We start from the raw sequence: 22,807 nt of genomic DNA, 5'->3' as shown, positions 1-22,807 counted from the left end.
GTTACACCTCTATATCTCCCAAACCACTCAATGGAAAAAATGGAAACATGGCTCATTGTCAAGTACTCACCATAGGGAATAAGATATGTTGATGACGATGTCATCGGTGCCATAATTATGACGTCATAATTCGACAAGTACAATGCTTGATCTGATCAGTATGAAAAAAAAATCCTCTGCAACTGTTAGTCCGATTGGCACGACATTTTCACCATAGGAGCGCCTCCTCCTGTAGAATATTTTAATGATAATTATGACGTCATCGGTCACGTGGTACAGGCGCCATCTCAGAAAAACTTCTCACCTCTATATCTCTGAAACCACTCCATGGAAAAAAATGGAGACCTGGCTCATTGTCACCGACTCTCCATGGGGAATAAGATATGTTAATGATGATGTAATCGGTGCCTTCGTTATGACGTCATAATTCGACAAATACAACACTTATCCATCCGATCATTATGATCTTTTTTTTTTCAGCAACTGTTGGTCTGATGGACACGAAATTTTCACCATAGGAGCATCTCCTCCTTTAGAATATTTTAATGACAATCATGACGTCATAGGTCATGTGTTACAGGCGCCATCTTGGAAAAACCGAAAAACGTTGCATCACTATATCTCCAAAACCGCTCTATGGAAAAAATTTAAACGTGGCTCATTGTAAATAACTCCATATGGGGAATAGGTGTTAACGATGACGTCATTGGTGCCATAATTATGACGTCATAATTCGACAGGGACAACGCTTAGTCTGATCAGTTTGAAATTTATTGAGCATGATCTCTGGAACAGTTATATTAGAGAATATAAATTTATGTCATAGCTCACGTGATCTGGCAACCATATTGGATCCAAAAAAAACAACAAAAAAAAAACGTTCAAAAACAGAAGAGTTGGCTCACACCAAGTTGACTGCGCAGGGTAAGTATTCTATGAATAACATCTAGTTTCACTATTCATTGGGGAATGTGAAACATAATAATAAATCAGACATCAAAAGCCTCCAAAGAACATGTTCTGGTTTCAAACTTGTCAACCGAAACCGAGCTGCAGAAACTATACCGATCCTCGCTGTCAATGTTGACTCTACCTGTGGTCTTAGCTGTTACAACCATGATCTGATGCAGCTCCAACACTCCCATATCAGTATTTCATGGAATATTTGCATGGGGAAGTTGTTGCTTATCCCTGCAAGGGACATGAAGACTAATTCAGAACAAATTAACAAAGAGAATGAAATTATTGATGAGAGTGATGAAAAAGAAACAACTTTGCAAAGGATGGATGCACTTACTGGAAGTACGTTTCATTTATTGGGCCTCTGGTGTTGTTGTAAAATGAGACTTTATTTATTTATTTGAAGACAATGCAATTAGAAGAATATCACTACTCATGTATGAGACGAGATAAGCTTTAGCATTTCCTATGTGGAACTTGACTATATCGTTTACAACCAAAATGTCTGAATGAAAAACCGCCCCAAGCACTTTTAGATGGTGGTTAAGGTTTCATTAACATGAATTGTTGATAGCAACTGCTATTGCAGTTGTCTTCGAATTGAAGTCTTCACAACCTTGTCTCCCAAGACCACCACTCCATCTTCCCCCAATGCTGCTGATGTTGCATCAACATGGTTCAACAAGATGGCACCTTAAGCAACTGAGACGTTCTCCATCATCTTCAAAAACTCTAGAACAGAAGAATGAACCAAAGCATAAGGATTATGTTCTATACTGTCAGACATTACGGAAATTCCGTGTATCTAAAATGTGACTTTTCTTTCTTTTGTTTGTATACAAGCTCGAGGCTTGTGTAAGAGCTAACATGATTCACAAAAATACAAACTGACACATAAAACATAAGATAAAGGGAGCAGGAGACAATATGGGGAGAGAGGGAAGCACACAAGTACAACAGCAGAGAACAGGGACATCGGGAGATCTGTGGGAGGGAGGGGGCTTGGGGGGAGGAGGCATGGGAAGGAGAGGTATAAAACTCATGGCCACTTCTAGGATTTCCAGGAAAGAATTAATTCGACAATATTGTGCGAAAAACAGTTAAATATAATGTCGTAATTTAATATTGTTTAGCTAAGTGCCCCCTAAAGACGTTGCTTGATTAAATCACCCCTCACGCCCATACCAATTCCTCAACCCCCCCCCCCCTCCCCCACCCAAATCCCTAAATTCTGAACACCACCTGCCCCGACCCCAGGGCTTCAATCCACTCACCACCACAATCCTAAACCACCTCCCCCAAGCCTACACCCTCTCTCCAAACCTTTTGTCCCTCTCTGCCCCCCACCACCCAAACTCCGTCCTCCCCTCCCCTTTACTTCCCGTTCTTAAAAGCAACAGAGTATTCTTCCATCATTACATATTATTTTTTCATTGAATTACTAAAATGGTAGTACATGTAACTGTCATTCCCCTCCCTTATCCACCTTCATTTTATGACATTACTAAGTTCACCTCCTCCTACCTCCTCATAGCCTACTTTCCTACCTTCGCAACTTCTACTTTCACCCCATTCGCAATCTCCGTAGCAGGTAGAACAATTATCCAAACTACCTTTGATTCCGCATTCACAATGGTCCCCGATGCTTCAGTAAAAAAAAACAACGACTTGTCTGTCCGACGGCACTTATTAAAGCAAAGCACTCCTATGTTGAAAGAAAAACAACAAGAACAGTGAGCATCCATGTACAATTCCGTTAAATTGCCACACTCAAATGATTGTAAGTTGCCCAAAGTGTGTTAATAACTGATCCTAAATTAATTATCTTCTTCGTGATGCACACAGTATATATATAGTGCTGTGCAAAAGTATTGGTTATTACAATGATATTCATACTTCAGGGTGAATTCATCAAATTATCAGTAATTACGTACATTCATATTATGTGTTTAATTTTGTAAATGAACAGCCTTCATAAATGTGTGTCAAACAAACTACTGAAGTAAATAACCCTAACATTGCCATTTTATAGTATCAGTCAATACTTAGTCTGTCCGCCTTTTGCCTTTTTGAGTACATCACTCATTTACCCATATGCTTCCTGTATACGACTGAAGCACTTTTACAGGAAGATTGTGCCAAATAACCTGTTGTACATTCCACAGTTCTGCAAAGTCAGTTGGGTTCCTCTTGTGCTTGTTTTCCAGGTAATCCCATACGGCCCCGATTGGATGTCCGTACTCTGGAGTGGCCATTCTAACATTTGGAGCACACCAACTGTAACCTTGTTCTTCGAATACTCTTTTACTATGTTGGAGGTGTGCTATGGATCATTATCTTGTTGGAAAATGAATCCTCTTCCGATTAAACTATTTCCACCAGGAACTGATTGGTGCTGCAGTATCTGATTGTACTTCTCTTTTGAAAGCGTCCCAATGATTTAAATAAGTTTTCCGACACCAAAAGCAACCCCAGACCCCAGAAACAAGCCCAGACAGTCACAGAGCCTCCCCAGTGTTTAACAGCAGGCTGCAAACACTTCATGTACACTTTTAACGTTCTCCAGGTCTTCGGTGTACGAAATGGCGTGTCTTAGATCCACTAAGTTCAAACTTCGATTATTCACCGAATACTCTACTCCATTGTTCTTGTTGCTGTCTTGCAAATCTCAAGCTCCTCACATTATTCTGTGGTCTCAGTAGTGGTTTCTTTGCTGCAACTCTGCCATGGAGACCTGCTGCAATCAGCCTTCTGCGCACAGTGCTGGACGAGATGTTAATGTCCAGGCCTGATATTGTTTCATCTATCAGCTGCTGACTTGATTTTCTTCTGCTGTGTAAGCTGAGCAACTTCGAGAGCTTGTTTTACCTTGGGGAGGTTCTTCCGGGTCTTCCTGGCCTTTTCTTGTCTCACAATAGAAAATGTAGTGTATCTCCGTTTCTTTCAAGTGTCGCAGTGTCCTCACACCATTGCAGGAGATTTACAGACTTTCTCCAATTTTCTTCATAGTGTGCCCTCCACTTGCTGTTATGTTGAAAGTTCTACCTTGGTGCCATTCTGAGCCCGCTCATAGACTTTCAAACAAGGGCACAAGCTGATGAAAATAAATTCCACAATCAAAGTAACTGTGATATTAAATTAACTTTCACAGAAATTCTAGTTAATGTCTACCGATATTGCACATATCTAGCTTCCCACAAATATTGTTACGTGTATGGGGGTAGGCAATGAAATACCTTAGTTCAGATAGGATTGCATAGGGGAAATGCATAGATTTCATAGATTGCATAGTGTGCTCCGAATGTCGCGAAGAGAAACCCTCCTATAATTAAGTCAGGCCCGGATGTCGTGTAAGTGTTTGTGCGTCTTCGTACGAGGGACGAAGTAGTGTTATTTAGATAGGGTCCACAAGGATTAATTCCCCAATGTGTGTGCTTGCCCTCCTGTTGTCTTCCCTGTCTTTATATTCATCAAAAAGCCATGCAATCGGCACATTACAATAACATGATCGCCGACCGGATCCTGACACCACTACCGCACCTAGCCGAATCTTCTCGATGGGCGCAAAGTGTGGCCGTGAGGCCACGCCCCGAAGGACGATTGGTTGGGGCGTTGCGATGGCGCTGCACAATCGGTGAGAGTGTGATGTCAGAGAGAACATTCTAGCAAGGAGTAAAAAAGGACACGTCCTGCCATTTTCTATCTCTCTGCTCTGGGCTTCGTCACGAACGGATGCATTTGCATTCCCTGTCGCTCTCTTGGTCCGGGCTCTTGGTACGAGTAGTTGCAGTTTTGTGCTCTGTCTGTTCCTCGCACGGTGGTTGCATCTGCACATGCATTTCCCTCATTGTTCCTGGCTGGTGGAAGTGGACGCATCAATCTCTATCTCTATTTCTCTCTCTCTATTTCTCTCTCTCTCTATTTCTCTCTCTCTCTATTTCTCTCTCTCTCTCTATTTCTCTCTCTCTCTATTTCTCTCTCTCTCTATTTCTCTCTCTCCCTATTTCTCTCTCTTTATTTCTTTCTCTTTCTCTTTCTCTTTTTTTTTCTCTCTCTCTCTCTCTCTCTCTCTCTCTCTCTCTCTCTCTCTCTCTCTCTCTCTCTCTCTCTCTCTCTCTCTCTGTGCAAGCGATCATGCCGTTGTTCTCTCTCTCCCTGGGCCATCGGAGAGGGATACATATATATACATATACACACACACACACACACACACACACACACACACAACATTGAAATTAAATAATGGAAAAGCAATGTTTCATTCCCAATCGTGCGATATCTGATGGAGGGACAGACAGAGAGACTGCCTGACAAGTGTAATATACATACAGTATATATTACAGGTAATCCCCAATTCCATCACGCCTATTCCGACAATTACATAGCGCTTCAAAGGCGTGTTCCCATCCCTGCACGGACAAGAGTTCTGTTTACCGTCAAAATCCAACTTTCCGTCGTTGTTTCTATCTCCATCAGCGAGAACCTCGTCCACCTCTAGCTCTGTGACGGGTTCACCCATGCTCTGCAGAATTTCCAACAGCTCATCGCGGTCAATGAACCCATCAGCATTCCTGTGGAAGGAATAACATTATTCACTGATCATCTCAGAAGGTCAATAATAGTGGATAATGGTGGGATGAGTTAAAATGAACTTTTTCATTTTTATAGAACTTTCCTTGACTGAGTTGGGATGACTGAATGGTAAATTAGCTTGCTTTACAATCTATATATATATAAAACACAGTTTGTGTGTGTGTGTGTGTGTAATGTTACCGATAGACTCCTAAACGGAGAGGCTCACGTGCTTCATATTTGGCATAGACATGGCCATTGAGCCTGGGAAGAACATGGCCGACCTAAAAAAAAACATTTCATAATATTTTTTACCATATTTTTACCTCAGCACATTTCAGCGAGGAATATTATGCACGGAATCTGAGCAGGTGGCAGAGCAGCGCGCTGATTCGCTCAGAGCGATCATGTGATGTTCCTTGCCGCCATAAACTCACAGTTACGTGTTCGCACGTAATTCACACGTTCAAAACAAACGAGATCCGCGAAGCGAGTTGGTCGAGTCGTGCTAACCAAGATGGCGACACGGCGGCTTCACTTTTCACGGAGTATGAGCGTTCTATATATTTTCAATTCAGTGCGCCCGACTCGCTCACGTACTTGATTTGTGGCATAGACATGGCCATTGGGCCTTCACGGTGTAATTTGTGCGAGGCTTTTGTCCGAGTGAGCTTGTGAGTGAGCCCCTTCCCCTCCCCCCTACCCCTTCCCCCTCCCCCCTCTCCCCCCTCCCCCACCCTCCCCCTCCCCCCCCTCTCCCCCTCCCCCTCCCCCACCCTCGCCCTCCCCCCTCCCACCCCTCTCCCCCTCCCATCCCTCCCCCTCCCCCTCTCCTCCCCTCCCCCTCCTCCCCTACCCCTCCTCCCCTCCCCCCTCCCCCTCCTCCTCTCCCCTCCCCCCCCTCTTCTCCCCTCCTCCCCCTCTTCTCCCCTCCCCCCCTCTCCTCCCCTCCTGCCCGTTCCCCTCCCCTTCCCCCTCCCCTCCCCTCCCCCACCCGGCAATGCCGGGTACTTCTGCTAGTTAAGTATAATTAACAGTTGGAGGTATTTACTCGATATACAAGTTAAATATGGTTAGATTTTGATTTTGCTTACCCCTGCTATATGTTTCTTATCCCTTCCATTCTTACTCCTGTGTCCTTCCAAACTTTTGTTTTCTCATTACACTCTTCCGACAGTCCACTACCCACCTTTCTCTCCACTGTCATCCTTTCTTCAAGGCTGTAAAGACAGCTCAGAGGTATAGATACAGTGCCCTCCTGTGGTCTTCTTCTGCTTAACACTTCTGCTTAATTCAAATGGGGGACTGAACATTAAAAGTGCTATTGTTCTACAATGGTAAAACATGTATGTATAGAAATACCAATAAATATCTCGCTATCTGCCATGATATTTCCTGGGAAAACCACATTTCCAAATTGACCTCCAAAGCCAGTCACCAACTGGGCATCCTCCGTCGTGCGAAGTCCTTCCTTGGAACTATTGACCTTCTCATCACATACAAACCTTTCATCCAGAGCTCAATGGACTACTGCTCTCCACTCTGGGCCGGTGCTCCTGCCTCAAACCGAGCTCGGCTTCACGCTGTTGAAACCAAAGCTTTCAGAATCATTGGAATCTCCCGCGATGAAGCTATCTCCGAGGGCCTTTCACTCACTCACAGCAGGTAGGTTGGTGGTCTTTCTGTCTTCTACCGACTCCTCTCCGGCCTTGCTCCCCCAGCTCTGTCTGTGCTCTGTTCCCCAAATATTCCTGCAAGATACACAAGATCTGCCAGCAACCTTCTTCTGGTCAAACTACCAAAATCAAGACTCTCTGCTCACTTTCACTCTTCTTTTCTCCCGCCTCTGAAACAAATTCCATCACTCTCTTCAATCCTTCTCCTCCCTCCAGGTCTTTAAAGCAGCTGTTCACCACCATCTCTTATCTTCCCCCATCCAAAACCTTGATCTTTTCTGCCCGTATTAATCCATCCCAAATTCACCCTCTTCAAATTCCGTTTTCTTTCCTGAAAGTCCTTGTAGTGTCCATCTTGTTAATCCCGTGTACCCTGCCCCAGCCCTCTCCCTTCCACAGATCTCCCGATGTCCCTGTTCTCTACTGTTGTTGTGCCTCCCTCTCTTTTACTCCCTCTTGTTTCCCACTCCTTTTATTTTATTCGATATGTTAGCTCTTACATCAGCCTTGAATTAGTATACAAAAAATTAAATAAACTTGACCTTCTGTACTCTTTCCTCGTATTCATATTTTGATCTGAAATCCAAATTTCTGGAATATACATGCAATAATAACAAATTTGACTTCACTGTTCCAAAACTTATCGAGGGAGGGCACTGTAGGTTCAATGTCTGGGCCGAACAATAAACTGCCATCCATGCTGATGCTTCACATGCAGGACACTGCATCATCGAGTGTGGGGTGCTTTGGATGACAGGCCAAGCTTGCTAACCTGTCTGCTAGCATTTGTTTGCATATGTTAAAGATCATGTGGTACCTCTCGAATAAAGTATGCTGGCCATCTGCTGTCCCATTTCCTCTGACATTTATGCCCTGATTAGAAGTGCACTGCAACAGCTGCAGAGCCATGCTTCACTAATGATGCAACCAGCAGATAAACTTTGACTGCATCCCAGCCTAATATCCATTCAATAGATGCTCACTCACTTTCCCCAACCCCTTCCCCCCTCCCGGTTTGGCCACCCCAACCCCATGCCAATGACACAAATAAACTTTTACTTGCCGTAGAAAAAATAAAAAATGTAGAAAAGTATGATTATTCCAAAAATATTTGCTTTAAGCTTTCTTAAAATACACGTATAAAATCCCGTTAAAAATGACGGGTTGGAACAGTTTATTCGACGGTGCAGCCTGGTGAGCGTGCCAAAGTCTGAAGCCTCGACCTCACGTCAGGTGTGCTTGTATCTTCTTTATTTATTCGACATCTTACGGACGAAAATGAACACCCGTTTTAATCTGCGCACGTTGCACATCAAGTGCGGCGAATTTGACCTTCCTGCGTCTTGTATTTCTTGTTATTCTTTTTAAAAACGCTTCTGTACACCACCCTTGAGGCTCAGTTTGCAAGTCACCATCTACAATTCCAATAGAAGAGATGCAATTACTCTTCTTTTGGGTCTTATGGGTCCTTTGAGTTTTTTGGTTTCTTTGGGGTCTTTTGTGTCCTCTGGGTCTTTTGGGTCCTTTCGCTCTTTTGGGTATTTGGGGTTTTTGATATATTGGGTCCTCTGGGTCTTTCTTCCTCTGGGTCTTTTGGGTCTTTGTGGTCCTTGTAGTCTTTTGAGTCGTCCATGTCTTTGGGGTATTCTGGGTATTTTGGGTCCTCATGCCCACAGTGTCTTTTGGATCCTCGGTGTCTTTTGGGTCCTCGGTGTCTTTTGGGTCCTCGGTGTCTATTGGGACCTCAGGGTCTTTTGGGTCCTCTTGGTCTTTTGGTTCCTCTGGGTATTTGTGCCATCTGGGTCTTTATGGTCTTTTTGGGTCCTTGGGATCTTTTTGGGTCATCTGGGTCTTTTGGGTCATTGGGATCTTATGGGTCTTTTGACCATAGTAAACACAGTCGTGTTAACAGATTGGCCTTTAAACCCATACTCAAGCCTGTAAAACCTACCTTTATGAAGGGGGACAGACATCAGACATCTGCACAAATGTACAAACACACATTGTGTTTCTGCAAAGGACTTCTGTGACTCCATGGGACTAACTCAACCCATCAACTTTCCCACCCGGATTTCTCCCATTGGCAAATCCCCCCTTCTGCATTTGGTTGTGTCCAACTTTCCCTGCCAATGTATCTTACTCTTCTTCTGCCCCAGTTGGTTCAGCTGATCATGTACTTGTGAAGGTCAACATCTCTTTGGCCATTCTCAGAGAACATCCTCAGTGCTGGCAAGCCTGGCATTTCACTCAGGCAAACTGGCAGGGACTCCAAGCTGCCATCTCTCTTCAGGACTGGTCTCCTATATCTACCACCGCTGATATTAATTCAGCCTGGGAATTCTTCCACAGAAAGCTGCTGTCTCTTATGCACATATTATTCAATCTTGTCTTCAGTTATCTTACCCATCCACCCACCCAGGGTACACTGAATCATGTGGTGAGGTAGTTGCCTTAAAACAACTTGCATTCTACACCTGGAAGGCACTCCAACTGAAGACAATCTCAGATCATTCCACAAAGCTTGCAACAAGTGTTTGTCCACTCTCTGGAGAGCCAGAAAACAACATCTGTCCAAATTCAAGATTGAATTTTCAAACTTGGATCTCTCCTTGAAAACCTGGTGGTGCCTTGTTAAGTCTTCCTCTGGTGTATTTCCTCCATTCACATTGGGACCACAGCCGACTCTGCTCATGATAAGGTAACTTGGCTTGAGTTTGTGATATTTCAAAAAACGTTAAAGATTTAGCTTTTATATTACACAGATCTATTCCTCATACCACCCAAAAGGCAGTGTACCTAGTGTATCAGTTCCTTGTTGTATTTGGATCCGTTTGTTTCTTGTCGAATCGAAGATTCACAAGTATATTGGTTTGTCTAGTTTGTTATTCTGTCTGTAGGTCATTCACCTTCAGGTCGCAATTCCACATTGACCTTCACAAAACATAACCAGCTGGTAGAGCCTGGCAATAGCTAGAAGCCGGTTGTTTTTGAAGGTAAAAGGTCAAAGGTCAAGGTCACATAAAATCGTCAATTTTCATCTGATTAACTTTAAATTTGAAAATAATTAGCATAGTGGGTCAGTGAATTGCATCACCAATCAAAAGCTAAAACCATATCGTTTTTGAGATCAATAGGTCAAAGTCACTTCAAATCGACAATTTTCATCTGATCGACTTGAAATTTGAACAGGGTTTGCATATTTGGTCACCAAAGCCAATTGTTTTCGATATCAAAAGGGCAAGATTGCAGTGACTAATTTCGCAAGCACCTGTCTATGACCACTTGTTACTTGAATAAATCAAAGATTTTTCAGGTATATTGGTTGGTCGACTTTGTTATTCTGTCTGTTTGTTTATCTGTCAATCACCTACAGGTCACAATTCTAAACCAATCGTCAAGAAACTTTAGGGTCAACATCTCATGACTAGATAGGAGAAGTAGTCACGACTGAGAATCCTATTGATTTTGCGGTCAAAGATCAAAGGTCATCTTCAGGTCAAATATCTAAAATCATCATTTTAAATCCGATTTATTTGAAAATTAAACAGCAATTGCATAGTGCCTCACTGAATTGGGAAACCAATTACTTTTGAGGTCAAAGGCCACCTGAAGGTCAAAGTTCTAAAATCATCAATTGTCATCCTATTAACTTGAAAAATTAAACAATTGCACAGTGCATCACTAAATTGGGAAAGGAACTATTTTTGAGGTCAAGAGGTCAAAGGTAACCTCAAGGTCAAACTTCTAAAATCATCAATTGTTATCCGATGAACCTGAAAATTAAAGAGCAATTGCATAGTGCATCATTGAATTGGAAAAACCAACTCCTTGAGGTCAAAAGGTCAAAAATCAACTAACTTCTAAAATAATAAATCTTCAAACTTCTAAAATAATAAATTTTCATGTGAAAAATAATAAATTTTCATTCAATCGACCTGAACTTTGATTTTAATCGGCAATTTTAATCTTAATGAAATGGACAATTTGATGTATCCATGGCAACCTTTGTTAGGGGGGAGGAGGCAGGGGGTGGTGTTTGCACGTATCGTGATGTCTTTCTTGTTTGCTATTTGTCTGTCTATGTCAATCGCCTACAGGTCACAATTTTCCACCGATCTTCACGAAACTTCACCAAATGGTAGAGTTGGTCATAAGCAAGAAGCATATTGATTTTGAGGTCAAAACATCAACACAGGCCAAAGGTCAACAACTCGGGTCGCATTTCTAAAATCCTCCATTTTCATCCGATTGACTTATTTGATGGGGATTCACATATCAGGTCAATTAATTCAACCACCATTTGTTTTTGACGTCAACATCGGCCAAAAGGTTAGCATAGGCCAAAGATCAACAACTAAGGTGCAATTTCTAAAATCTTCAATTTTTATCTGATCGACCAAATTTGAACAGGATTTGCAAATCAGGTCAATTAATTCAACCACCAATTATTTAAAGGTCAAATTTGTTTTAGGGATTTTGCAAGTATTGTGCTCTGCATTTGTTTGTCGACACATAATGTTTGTCGACACATAATGTGCTAATATAGGCCACAAATGTCACCTGGTGGGAACCAATATTACATGTTATCTTTTTTTCAATCAAGCGCCCATAAAAAGTACATACAATTAGAATTTACAATTTTAATTCCTGCCATGAGGCCATGACATCCAAACACCCTCGAGCAGAATTCCTCTATCTAGGAGACTTCAATGTACACCACAGGGAGTGGTTGGAATCTTCCCACATGGATGTTGGGGGAGTTGAAGCTCTTACATTTTCCATTCTCAATGATTTGGAACAAATTATCACCCACCCTACCCATATCCCAAATCGTCATGACCACTCTTCCAATACTCTGGATTTGTTCCTCACCTCCAATCCATTGTGTTACAGCTACACAATTTCACCTCCAATTGGATCTTCTGACCACAATCTTGTGAATACGACTTTACTTACCACTCCTTCTCCTCCGACTGCTCCGACTAAACGCCAGTATTGGCATTTCAATAGCGCTGACTGGACTGGTTTACGAAACTTCTTCTCTGAATTTCCCTGGAAAGACTACTGCCTCTCCTCGGCCGATGCCTCTATCTCTGCTGAACGTATAGCTGACGTTATTGTTGCAGGAATGGAGGCTTATATCCCCTTCTCTTTCAAGTGTATCTCTCCAACCAACTCGAGGTTCAATAATTCCTGCTCTGCGGCCATTCGTGCAAGAGATGCAGCATATCGGACATGGAAAAACTCTTCCTCCGACTCACATTCAGCTTTCATATCTGCGAGAAATCATTGCAAACATTTTATTTGTGAGGCAAACCATTCCTTTATCCAAAATAAATGTGACGACCTCTCATCTTCTTCCACTAGTAGATCTTTCTGGTCTGCAGCTAAAAGTATCTCCAACAACTTCTGTCGCTCTTCCTTTCCTTCGCTGTTCCGTTCTGATGATACTATCGGTCTCTCCGAATGATAAAGCAACTCTTTTTCGTTCTCTTTTCTCCTCAAATTCCACACTGGATGACTCTAACATTCCATCTCCCTCCGATGCACCCCATACCAATCATATGTCCATCCCTATAATCTCTTTTCATGCAGTCAAAAACGTACTCCTCTCTCTGGACACAAGCAAGGCATACGGACAAGATGGCATTCCTCCTCGTGTCTTGAAGGAGTGTGCTTCAGAACTTGCTCCCATGCATGCTCGTTTGTTTCACTTTTGTTTAAAAACCCAAACTTTTCCTCTTTCCTGGATACATGCCTTCGTGCAGCCTATGTTAAAGAAGGGTGATCATTCAAACCCTTCTAACTACCGTCCTATTGCTCTGACTTCTACTATTTCCAGTCTTTGAATATCTTCTCAATTCCCATTTCCTCAAACATCTTGTATCTCAGTCTTCTATCTGACCATCAATATGGCTTTTGCAAGTCAAGATCTACCGGTGATATCCTTTCTTACATTACAAATGTCTGGGCCTCTTCTCTGAGAGACTTTGGGGAATCCTTTGTTGTAGGCCTTGATATCTCAAAAGCCTTTGGCAGAGTTTGGCATCGGGGTCTGATATCCAAGCTTCCCTCTTTCGGCTTTCCTCCTTCACTGTGCTCTCTCATATCGACCTTTCTCTCCGACCGCTCTATCTGTGTAATTATTGATGGTTCAACATCTCCCTCCTTCTCTATCAACAGCGGTGTCCCTCAGGGTTCTGTCCTGTCTCCAACACTCTTCCCTCTTTTTACAGCCACCTCTTTAAATTTGGACTTGGACAAGATTTCCCACTTGGGCAAATGTAATCAGGTTAAGTTTAATGCTTCTAAAAACCCAATTTCTTCCCATCTCTCTAACTCTAAAACTCCTCTCAACTCTCCAATCTCCTTTGAAAGCTCCACAATTTACCATGTGATTCAATAAACCTACTAGGTATTACCCCAACTTCAAATTTTTCCTGGAATCCACACATTACACAAATAGCTAAGTCTGCCTCGAAGAAAGTAGTCCTGTTCAAATGTCGACGATTCTTCTCCTCTCAACAGTTGCTTCAACTATATAAATTATTTTTTCATCCTTGTATAGAGTACTGCTCTCACATCTGGGGAGGTTCTAGCTCCACATATTTACTGGCAGAATTGAATCCGAAGTAATCCGAATTATCAACCCTCCCAATCTGACCTCAAAACTCGACCCGCTCGAATTACGCCCCAAAGTTGGCTCTCTTTTTCTTGTCTACAGATATTACTTCAGTTGCTGCTCCCACGAACTTGATGCTTCTCGAAAAAACGTCTGTGTGTCCGCTATATGAACATAAACCTATGTCATCAATGTATTGTCTACACACCACACAAACACATCAGTACACAAATTACACGAAGCAAAACAAGTCCGAGTGAGGGTCTGCAATCTCTGCTTGCTCTTTTACTGTGGGAGAAACCGAAGAGCGTAAACATTTTGATGAGTAAATCATATTTACTATTGTGATGTTATAAGTATAGGCTTTCAAACTGACTTGTCAAGGATGCGGAAAGCTTCTGACAGTTGCTCTTCTGTCTGTCCTGCGGATTCTTCCTTCATCTGCTCCACCATCATCACCAGAAACTCCTGAAAGTCGATGGTTCCACTTGCTGAAATGAAAGTATCACTTTGGTTCTATCACAGTGCTATTGACACAGGAATTTCATTGATATCTCCATTTACAGTGCCTATAGAAAGTCTACACCCCCCCCCCCCCCCCCCCCCCATCAAGATTTTCACCTTTTGTCACACCTTACCTTACAGCAATTTCACTGTTTCATCTTAAAGCATGGAATTAAATTGCATTAAATCAGACTTTTCCACCTTTATTTAAACATCATAACCCACAACTTCCAAGTGAAAAACAAATTATACAAATTTCAGAAAATTCATTAAAAATACAAAACTAGAATACCTTGGTTGGTTAATCCACCCCCCTAAGTTAGTACTTGGTGGAAGCACCTTTGACAGCAATTACACCTGTGAGTCTGTTGGGATAGATCTCTGACAACTTTGCACACCTTGATTGTGCAATATTTGCCCATTCTTCTGGCCAAAACTGTTCAATCTCAGTCAAGTCTGAGATTGACTGTCTCAATCTCAGTTTAGCTCTTTCACGAGCCTCGATTCAGTATACAAAAAAAAAAAAAAGTTGCGTGGGAGTGTTGATGGTCATCAATCTTCAAGTCATACCCCAGATTTTCGATTGGATTTATGTCAGGGCTCTGACTGGGCCACTCAAGGACATTTATCTTTTTGTTCCTTAGCTACTCCAGCCCCATAACATGATGATTCTGTCACCACCATGCTTCAGAGTAGGGATGGTGTTCTTTGGGTGATGTGCTGTGTTGGGTTTGATGACCACTCTTTTTGCATCTTCAGATGCATATGGCTGCCAAAGCAGTTTATTGGCTATTGGGCACAATCCTGGATGGGTCACCGTGCAGGATACTCAAATGGCTCATTCATCCAAGTCAGCTGGTACTCATTTTGCTGACCTTGGAAGGATGACAGGCTGAGTCAACCCACGTGGTGTTAATTCAACGGAATGACAGGGGTTTGACCTCAGTGCCTTGCGATCTTAAGCCAGACACATTATCCGTTAAGCCAACACCAGGCTTGTATATACAGACTTGGCATTTAATATGGAATATTTTTTTTGTGTGGGTGAACTTACTTTTCAAGATGACTTAGAACCAAAAGTTCATTGGAATTATGTTGAAATCATTCTAGATTTTGTTAATGTGACCTTTAAAAGAAACAAAAACCACATTTGACATTTCGAAGCAAATAAATTGATCCTTGAAAGAGACGGAAACTGATATCGAACTCAATTCACGGACAGTACTGTGTTAAACTTCTGTGCGTTTTGCAGAAGTATCTCTTTATTTTGCACATTAGCCAAAAAAAAATTCAACAAAAACAAAAGTTAAATTAAGACTGGGATTACGGACAGTAAAATTACAGTTCAGTACTTCGTGTAACCCCCACGAGCATTCAGGAGAGCACGTACACGTCGAGGCATGCTGTTCACGAGATTTGCCAAGGTTTGGACAGGAATCGCTTGCCATGCAGTGACAATAGCCTGCTGCAATTCACACACAGAGGCAGGCTGCTGGTCCAAGTTGTCGATTTGACACGTTAATTCTGCCCACAAGTTCTCTATCGGATTCATATCCGGGGACATGGCAGGCCACTCCATATGCTCGACACCACGGTCAGCAAGAAAGTGTTGGATCATGCGAGCACGATGAGGCCGTGCATTGTCATCTTGGAAGACAAAGTTTCCTCGAAAGGCTGCACGAGCAAATGGAAGCAATGTTTCTTCCAGAATGACCTTGTACTTGAACTGGTTCAGGTTTCCATTCAGAACAACCAGGTCAGTTTTGCCCCTGCATGAAAAGCAGCCCAAACGGTCACCCCACCACCTCCAGCTTGGACTCTTGGCACTATACAATCTTCGTTGTGGGCTTCATGCACTTGTCTGCGCACTCGGACACGGCCATCTTGACGATAGACCAGAAATCTAGACTCGTCACTGAAGGTCACATGATTCCAGTGTCCTGGCTGCCATTGACGGTGCTCCCTGGCCCACTGCAATCAGCGCTGGCTGTGTTGTCTGGTCAGGCGTGGCTTTCTCAGGGGACGCCTGGCACAATAGCCTGCTTGAACCAGTCGTTGGTTGACGAGCCTTCTGGATACAGGCACATTTGTCAGTTGCTGCCACTCAGCCCAAAGCCGTTTAGCTGACTTGGTACCGCTATTGCAGACTAACCGGTGCAGCTAGCGATCATCTCTCTCCTTGTGGTTCTGCGTGGACGTCCTGGCCTCGGTATTGGAGTAGGGACACCCCTCTGAGCATTTCGTTTCAGGATCTTTGACACCTGACCTTGAGTGATGCCATACTGCCGAGCAATAGCACGCTGTTTCATGCCAGAATTTCGTAAAGCCACCACTCCATGACAAACAGCATTGTCGAGTTGACGGACCATCTCCAGAGGAAGCGGCAATAACTTTTGGAGACGTGCAGCAGTTGTTTTCCACTAATTCAGAACGCAACAACCATTGTATACCCGACTGTGAAGCCAATCATCAAATGCACCTGTCCGTACATTTTGCCACGCCACCTGTGATATAATCCTGTTATTGACTTCTTGCTGCGAAAGACAATCAGTGACATGGTTCTTTCAACAAAGACATCACCGAAGGGTAAACGAAACTCACCAGATTGATGTACTGAGTTCAGAAAGTAAACCCAATTCAAGAAAGAAAAAAAATTCCATATTAAATGCCAAGTCTGTATATGTATATATATATATATATATACTGTATATATATATATTATATATATATATATATATATATATATATATATACATACATATATATATATATATACGCATGTACATTTCAGGAAAAAAATATTGATACTTGTGACGTTACCTTGCTTTTGCCTTGTTTTTTACCCAAATTATTATTTTTTTTTACCCGTTACTGTTACCCAAATAATGCCTTGTTTTTGTCTTTGCTTTTCTGGTTCATTCCATGCCCCCAGATTATTCCTGAGATCAACCTCAGAGGCTGACATGCAAATTTGGTCTTCTCAGAGTAAAACACATAATATTGAGATCAATTTGTTAAATGCACTGTCGTTGTTCTACAGTCTTTTTTTTTTCTTTTTTTTTCTTTTTTTTGTATACAAGGTCGAGGCTCGTGTAAGAGCTAACAATAATGACAAAAAAACAAAAACAACAACAAAAACCGACACAAGACGAAATAAAGGGAGCGGGAGACAAGATGGGGAGAGAGGGGGGGAGCACACAAGTACAACATTTGAGAGCAGGGACATCGGGAGATCTGTGGAAGGGAGGGGGCTTGGGGGAGGGGGCACGGGAAGGGGGTGGGAGAGGTAAAATGAAGTTTGAATTGAAGAATGAAGAAGAAGAAGCGCGCATCCGATTATAATGTCTGTTTCACAATGACTTACTATGAGCATCACCAAAAAGCAAGTGTTATCTGACGTCACAATTGTAAAGTTATTTTTTTATTAGCTACAAAAATGTATCTATCTTCCACTCTTCCTGGCAATAACCGCACTGTTTGCTGAAGCCATTCAAAGCAAGAATGTGTAATGGAATTCCAGGATATTTATTAACAGGTAACCAATCTATATTTGTTGTACTTTGTACATTTTGGGGTATACAGAATGCAGGGGCAGGAAACAGGGTGCGGGCGAAGAGTACCACCAGAGACTGTGTCCTTGATTCACAAAGCAACGTAACGTAAATGTAACTTTGCTTTGAAGTAAAATTCATTCAAAACGTCACAGAACGACTTCACACCGGTGATTATCTTAAATATAATAGAACATTAATACAACAACAATGTTAATTTGACCCAAAAACAAGACTACATTATTTCACATTATATTCATTAACTATATAATTAAGTGGTTTATTTTTGCACCCCTCCATCCCAAGACCTCCCTCTTACCTTTTACCCTAAAAAATGTGTGTCATTCCCACCATTAATTTGTTTACTGAACATTTAACTTCAGAAAAACCAGATGCAGAGTGGTCACCAAGTTTAGCTGATTTGACCCCACCACGACCCGGTGGAAGGGGCAAGGTTTACACAAATTTTCAGTGCGTAAAGATTTTCGGATGTTCTAATCCAGCAAAGGTTGAAGTTCGGCCATGTTGGTTCTGGCAAGGTAGATAAATTCTCTAAGCAAGTAATTCCAACCACCGTCGTAGTTGCTATGTAGTGTGGAATAAGAAAAATGGATGGTTTATGGATGAAAAATGGATGGTTTATGGATGAAAAATGGATGGTTTATGGATGAAAAATGGATGGTTTATGGATGAAAAATTGATGTTTTATGGATGAAAAATGGATGGTTTATGGATGAAAAATGGATGGTTTATGGATGAAAAACGAATAGTTTATGGATGAAAAATTGATGTTTTATGGATCAAAATGGATGGTTTATGGATGGTTTATGGATGAAAAACGGATGGTTTATGGATGAAAAATGGATGGTTTATGGATGAAAAATGGATGGTTTATGGATGAAAAATGGATGGTTTATGGATGAAAAATTGATGTTTTATGGATGAAAAATGGATGGTTTATGGATGAAAAATGGATGGTTTATGGATGAAAAACGAATAGTTTATGGATGAAAAATTGATGTTTTATGGATCAAAATGGATGGTTTATGGATGGTTTATGGATGAAAAACGGATGGTTTATGGATGAAAAATGGATGGTTTATGGATGAAAAACGGATGGTTTATGGATGAAAAATTGATGTTTTATGGATGAAAAATGGATGGTTTATGGATGAAAAATGGATGGTTTATGGATGAAAAACGGATAGTTTATGGATGAAAAATTGATGTTTTATGGATGAAAAATGGATGGTTTATGGATGGTTTATGGATGAAAAATGGATGGTTTATGGATGAAAAACGGATGGTTTATGGATGAAAAATTGATGTTTTATGGATGAAAAATGGATGGTTTATGGATGAAAAATGGATGGTTTATGGATGAAAAACGAATAGTTTATGGATGAAAAATTGATGTTTTATGGATCAAAAATGGATGGTTTATGGATGGTTTATGGATGAAAAACGGATGGTTTATGGATGAAAAATGGATGGTTTATGGATGAAAAACGGATGGTTTATGGATGAAAAATTGATGTTTTATGGATGAAAAATGGATGGTTTATGGATGAAAAATGGATGGTTTATGGATGAAAAACGGATAGTTTATGGATGAAAAATTGATGTTTTATGGATGAAAAATGGATGGTTTATGGATGGTTTATGGATGAAAAATGGATGGTTTATGGATGAAAAACGGATGGTTTATGGATGAAAAATGGATGGTTTATGGATGAAAAACGGATGGTTTATGGATGAAAAATGGATGGTTTATGGATGGAAAACGGATGGTTTATAGATGAAAAATTGATGTTTTATGGATGAAAAATGGATGGTTTATGGATGAAAAATGGATGGTTAATGGATGAAAAACGAATGGTTTATGGATGAAAAACGGATGGTTTATGGATGAAAAATGGATGGTTTATGGATGAAAAATGGATGGTTTATGGATGAAAAATGGATGCTTTATGGATGAAAAATGGATGGTTAATGGATGAAAAACGGATGGTTTATGGATGAAAAACGGATGGTTTATGGATGGTTTATGGATGGTTTATGGATGAAAAATGGATGGTTTATGGATGAAAAATGGATGGTTTATGGATGAAAAATGGATGGTTTGTGGATGAAAAATGGATGGTTTATGGATGAAAAACGGATGGTTTATGGATGAAAAATGGATGGTTTATGGATGAAAAATGGATGGTTTATGGATGAAAAACTGATGGTTTATGGATGAAAAATGGATGGTTTATGGATGAAAAATGGATGGTTTATGGATGAAAAATGGATGGTTTATGGATGAAAATGGATGGTTTATGGATGGGTGAATGCATAACGTTTATACCCTTAGTATCGCCACCATACCGGGCTTTAAACGTCACCACCGTACGAGTAGAGTGTGTTGGTGGCTCATCGTACCAGTAAGGGAATTATATTACCCGTTATATGCTGTCATCCAGGTGTTCCGCAGGCTCGGCGTTACATCACAAAGTGTGACATCCGTCAGGTGCGACGTTAAGCAAGGGACCCACCTGCCAGCATTGGTTGGGGCATTTTAAAGATCCTAAAGTGTCTTTCATAAAGCGTTGCAAAATACGCCCTGGATAAGAATGTGGCCAAATTCCAAATTTAAAGCAATGGCAACCACCCCAGTGCAATCCTTTGCCATGAGACGAAACCATGCACTCAAGCAGACCTCTGAAACAACAACAACAACAACAACAACAACAACAACGCACTGATGATGTTAATAATGTACAAGGGTTGTACAATCTTTGCTGGTCTTTGTTTACCCCCCACACCTCACCTCTCACACCCCCCTTGTACCATAGCAATAATGTAACTTGAGGAAAGAACTTGAACCGGTTGGTGGATACCCACCAATCAAAGTGGCCTGATTTGTATGTAGTTGTTAAAATCGATTATTCAGCAATAATAGATTTAACCCGGAACAAATTCAAACAAAGCTGAAAATTTCAGGATATGTTCAGAAAACTGTCCTGAATAACATACTAAAAGTCCCCAGACATCCGCCTTGTGCTTCAACGGAAATTCAAGATGGCGTCCAAAATGGCGGCAATTTTGGCATTTTATCATATTACCACCTAAAACATGATAGAAATGCAAACAGGGTGTCAAAATACATGTTTTCAAGCACGAGGATTGTTTTAAAGATTACATTATGAGTTTATATGACATATGTGTCATTCGATCGATTATGAACAATTTCAACTACTTATAAGATTATATTTTATCATCATCGTCTTCATCACTGTCAGGAAAAAATGGTCGAGTCTCTTCATCTTCTCCATCTTCATCCAGCAGTGATGGAAATGGTGCAGCATTGTTGCAGGTCTGGCCATTGCACTTGACGCATAAGGTGGAGCAAGGTAACCCAAGCTTCCTGCAACCGCACGACGAGCCACAGCCATCTGCTTTGCAGCAGCATGATACCATGTTTAGCAGAGTGTCAGGGGCAATGGGCTGGTCTGTTTCAACGGGAATGAGATTGTTATCCTGCAGTCTCCATCCCCACTCTGTTGGTTGCAAGGGATTGCCTGGGAAGTGGTGGTTTGCATGTTATGGTCAAACAAGATGTTACTGGATGTGGCTTTCTTTGCCCGCCGCTGTTGTTCAACTGCCTTTGTGGAGCTGGTGTTATAGCCATCAAATACAACAGTGTTGCCTGCTCCATAATGTTTCAAAGTATAGGAAACGTAACAATGACACACATCACTGTACTTCGATGGTTGTGGCCAGAACACCGACTGCAACAGATGACCCCCATCCACAACGTAGCGACACTTGTCGGGCATGTCCGGCTGTGCAGGGACAAACGACTTCAGGAGTGTACCTAGGGCACTCTTGTTTGTCTTCCGCATGGCGCCATCGTGAAACAGGGAAGAAGGTTGAGGGCCAAGTTCGTATGCCAGAAACTCTTCCAGGTCCGAGCTAGTCTTCAAGACACAGTTTATCTTGTTGAAGAAGAGATCAGGATTCACGACTGTGTTTTTCCCCCTGATGTTGATGCTATTATGCTTATCATTCAACATCTTCACTTTGTCGCTGCGGTGCAGTGTGATCTCTGTGAAGCGTTTGCCGGCTATCCTAGAGGCCGCAGTAAGACCAACGTTCACTGCATCATCACAGTTGACCGAGACATCAGCTACAACTCCAGTCGCGATTGACACCAGACGGTCTCGTTGATAACCAGCAAATGGTGGATGCGCCTGCAACCACTGCACGAAAACACCATGATCCGTGTTGAATTTTTATTTGGTGGATGAACGGAGATCCTTATGTTGTTCCGAGTTAGTTGTGTGTACACCAGTGAACTCCTCCAGATCATCATAGACAGGGACACATTGAGGTAAAGCATGAACCCATTTTGCCAAGGTACTGTCGGTAATACCTCGACCATGGGTCATTCCCCCACTCATTTTCAGCATCCTCATCAATAACTGCTCGATTGTTTGATCAGAGAAATTCCCAGCCCAGAATTAATTAGCTCGGCGGATTGTGAAGTAACCTTTGTCAGTGAACAAACTATACTCATCAGGTGGCATGACTTTGTTGATGGATTCCATCTGCTGGAGGTAGAGTCTGGCAGATTTGGCATAAGGAAGATGACCAGCTGCGTGGAAATGTGGAATAATCTCCCTTACACTGTGAAGGTGGAGCTTCCAATCACCTGTCCTCTCAGCTCTGACAAAGTTCAGCATCAGGATAACCTGATGGACGTATTGCACCCATAGCTTGCCAGTTCTACTATGGCTAGCTGCTTGGTCAAGCTGTTGTGACAGTAGTTGGTGGAACTGCGTAACAATTTCGTCCTCTTCTACATTAGCGGTGCCTACATCTTGGTGAATAGTGTTGCCGTGCACACAGGCCAGGTGTTCTCTGTCAGTCTGGTTTAA

At 41.9% G+C, this 22,807-nt stretch overlaps 1 protein-coding gene across 1 annotated transcript in view; it reads right to left on the bottom strand.

Annotated features, from left to right (window-relative positions):
* Positions 1–749: 749 nt before the first annotated feature.
* Positions 750–22,807, bottom strand: part of LOC137435225 (troponin C, skeletal muscle) — a 55,128-nt gene continuing 33,070 nt past the window's right edge. The window contains exons 4-6 of the mRNA XM_068128826.2: positions 14,207–14,321; positions 5,395–5,531; positions 750–1,692 (exon numbers count right to left, since the gene is read on the bottom strand). Of these exons, the coding sequence (XP_067984927.1) occupies positions 1,655–1,692; positions 5,395–5,531; positions 14,207–14,321 (290 nt within the window). The 3' untranslated portion in view covers positions 750–1,654. The remainder of the gene's footprint in view (positions 1,693–5,394; positions 5,532–14,206; positions 14,322–22,807) is intronic.

Source organism: Myxine glutinosa, chromosome 9 (assembly GCF_964187855.1).
Source record: "Myxine glutinosa chromosome 9, kmMyxGlut1.1, whole genome shotgun sequence".
Classification (NCBI taxonomy): Eukaryota; Metazoa; Chordata; class Myxini; order Myxiniformes; family Myxinidae; genus Myxine; species Myxine glutinosa.
This window is presented reverse-complemented; position numbering and strand designations above follow the sequence as displayed.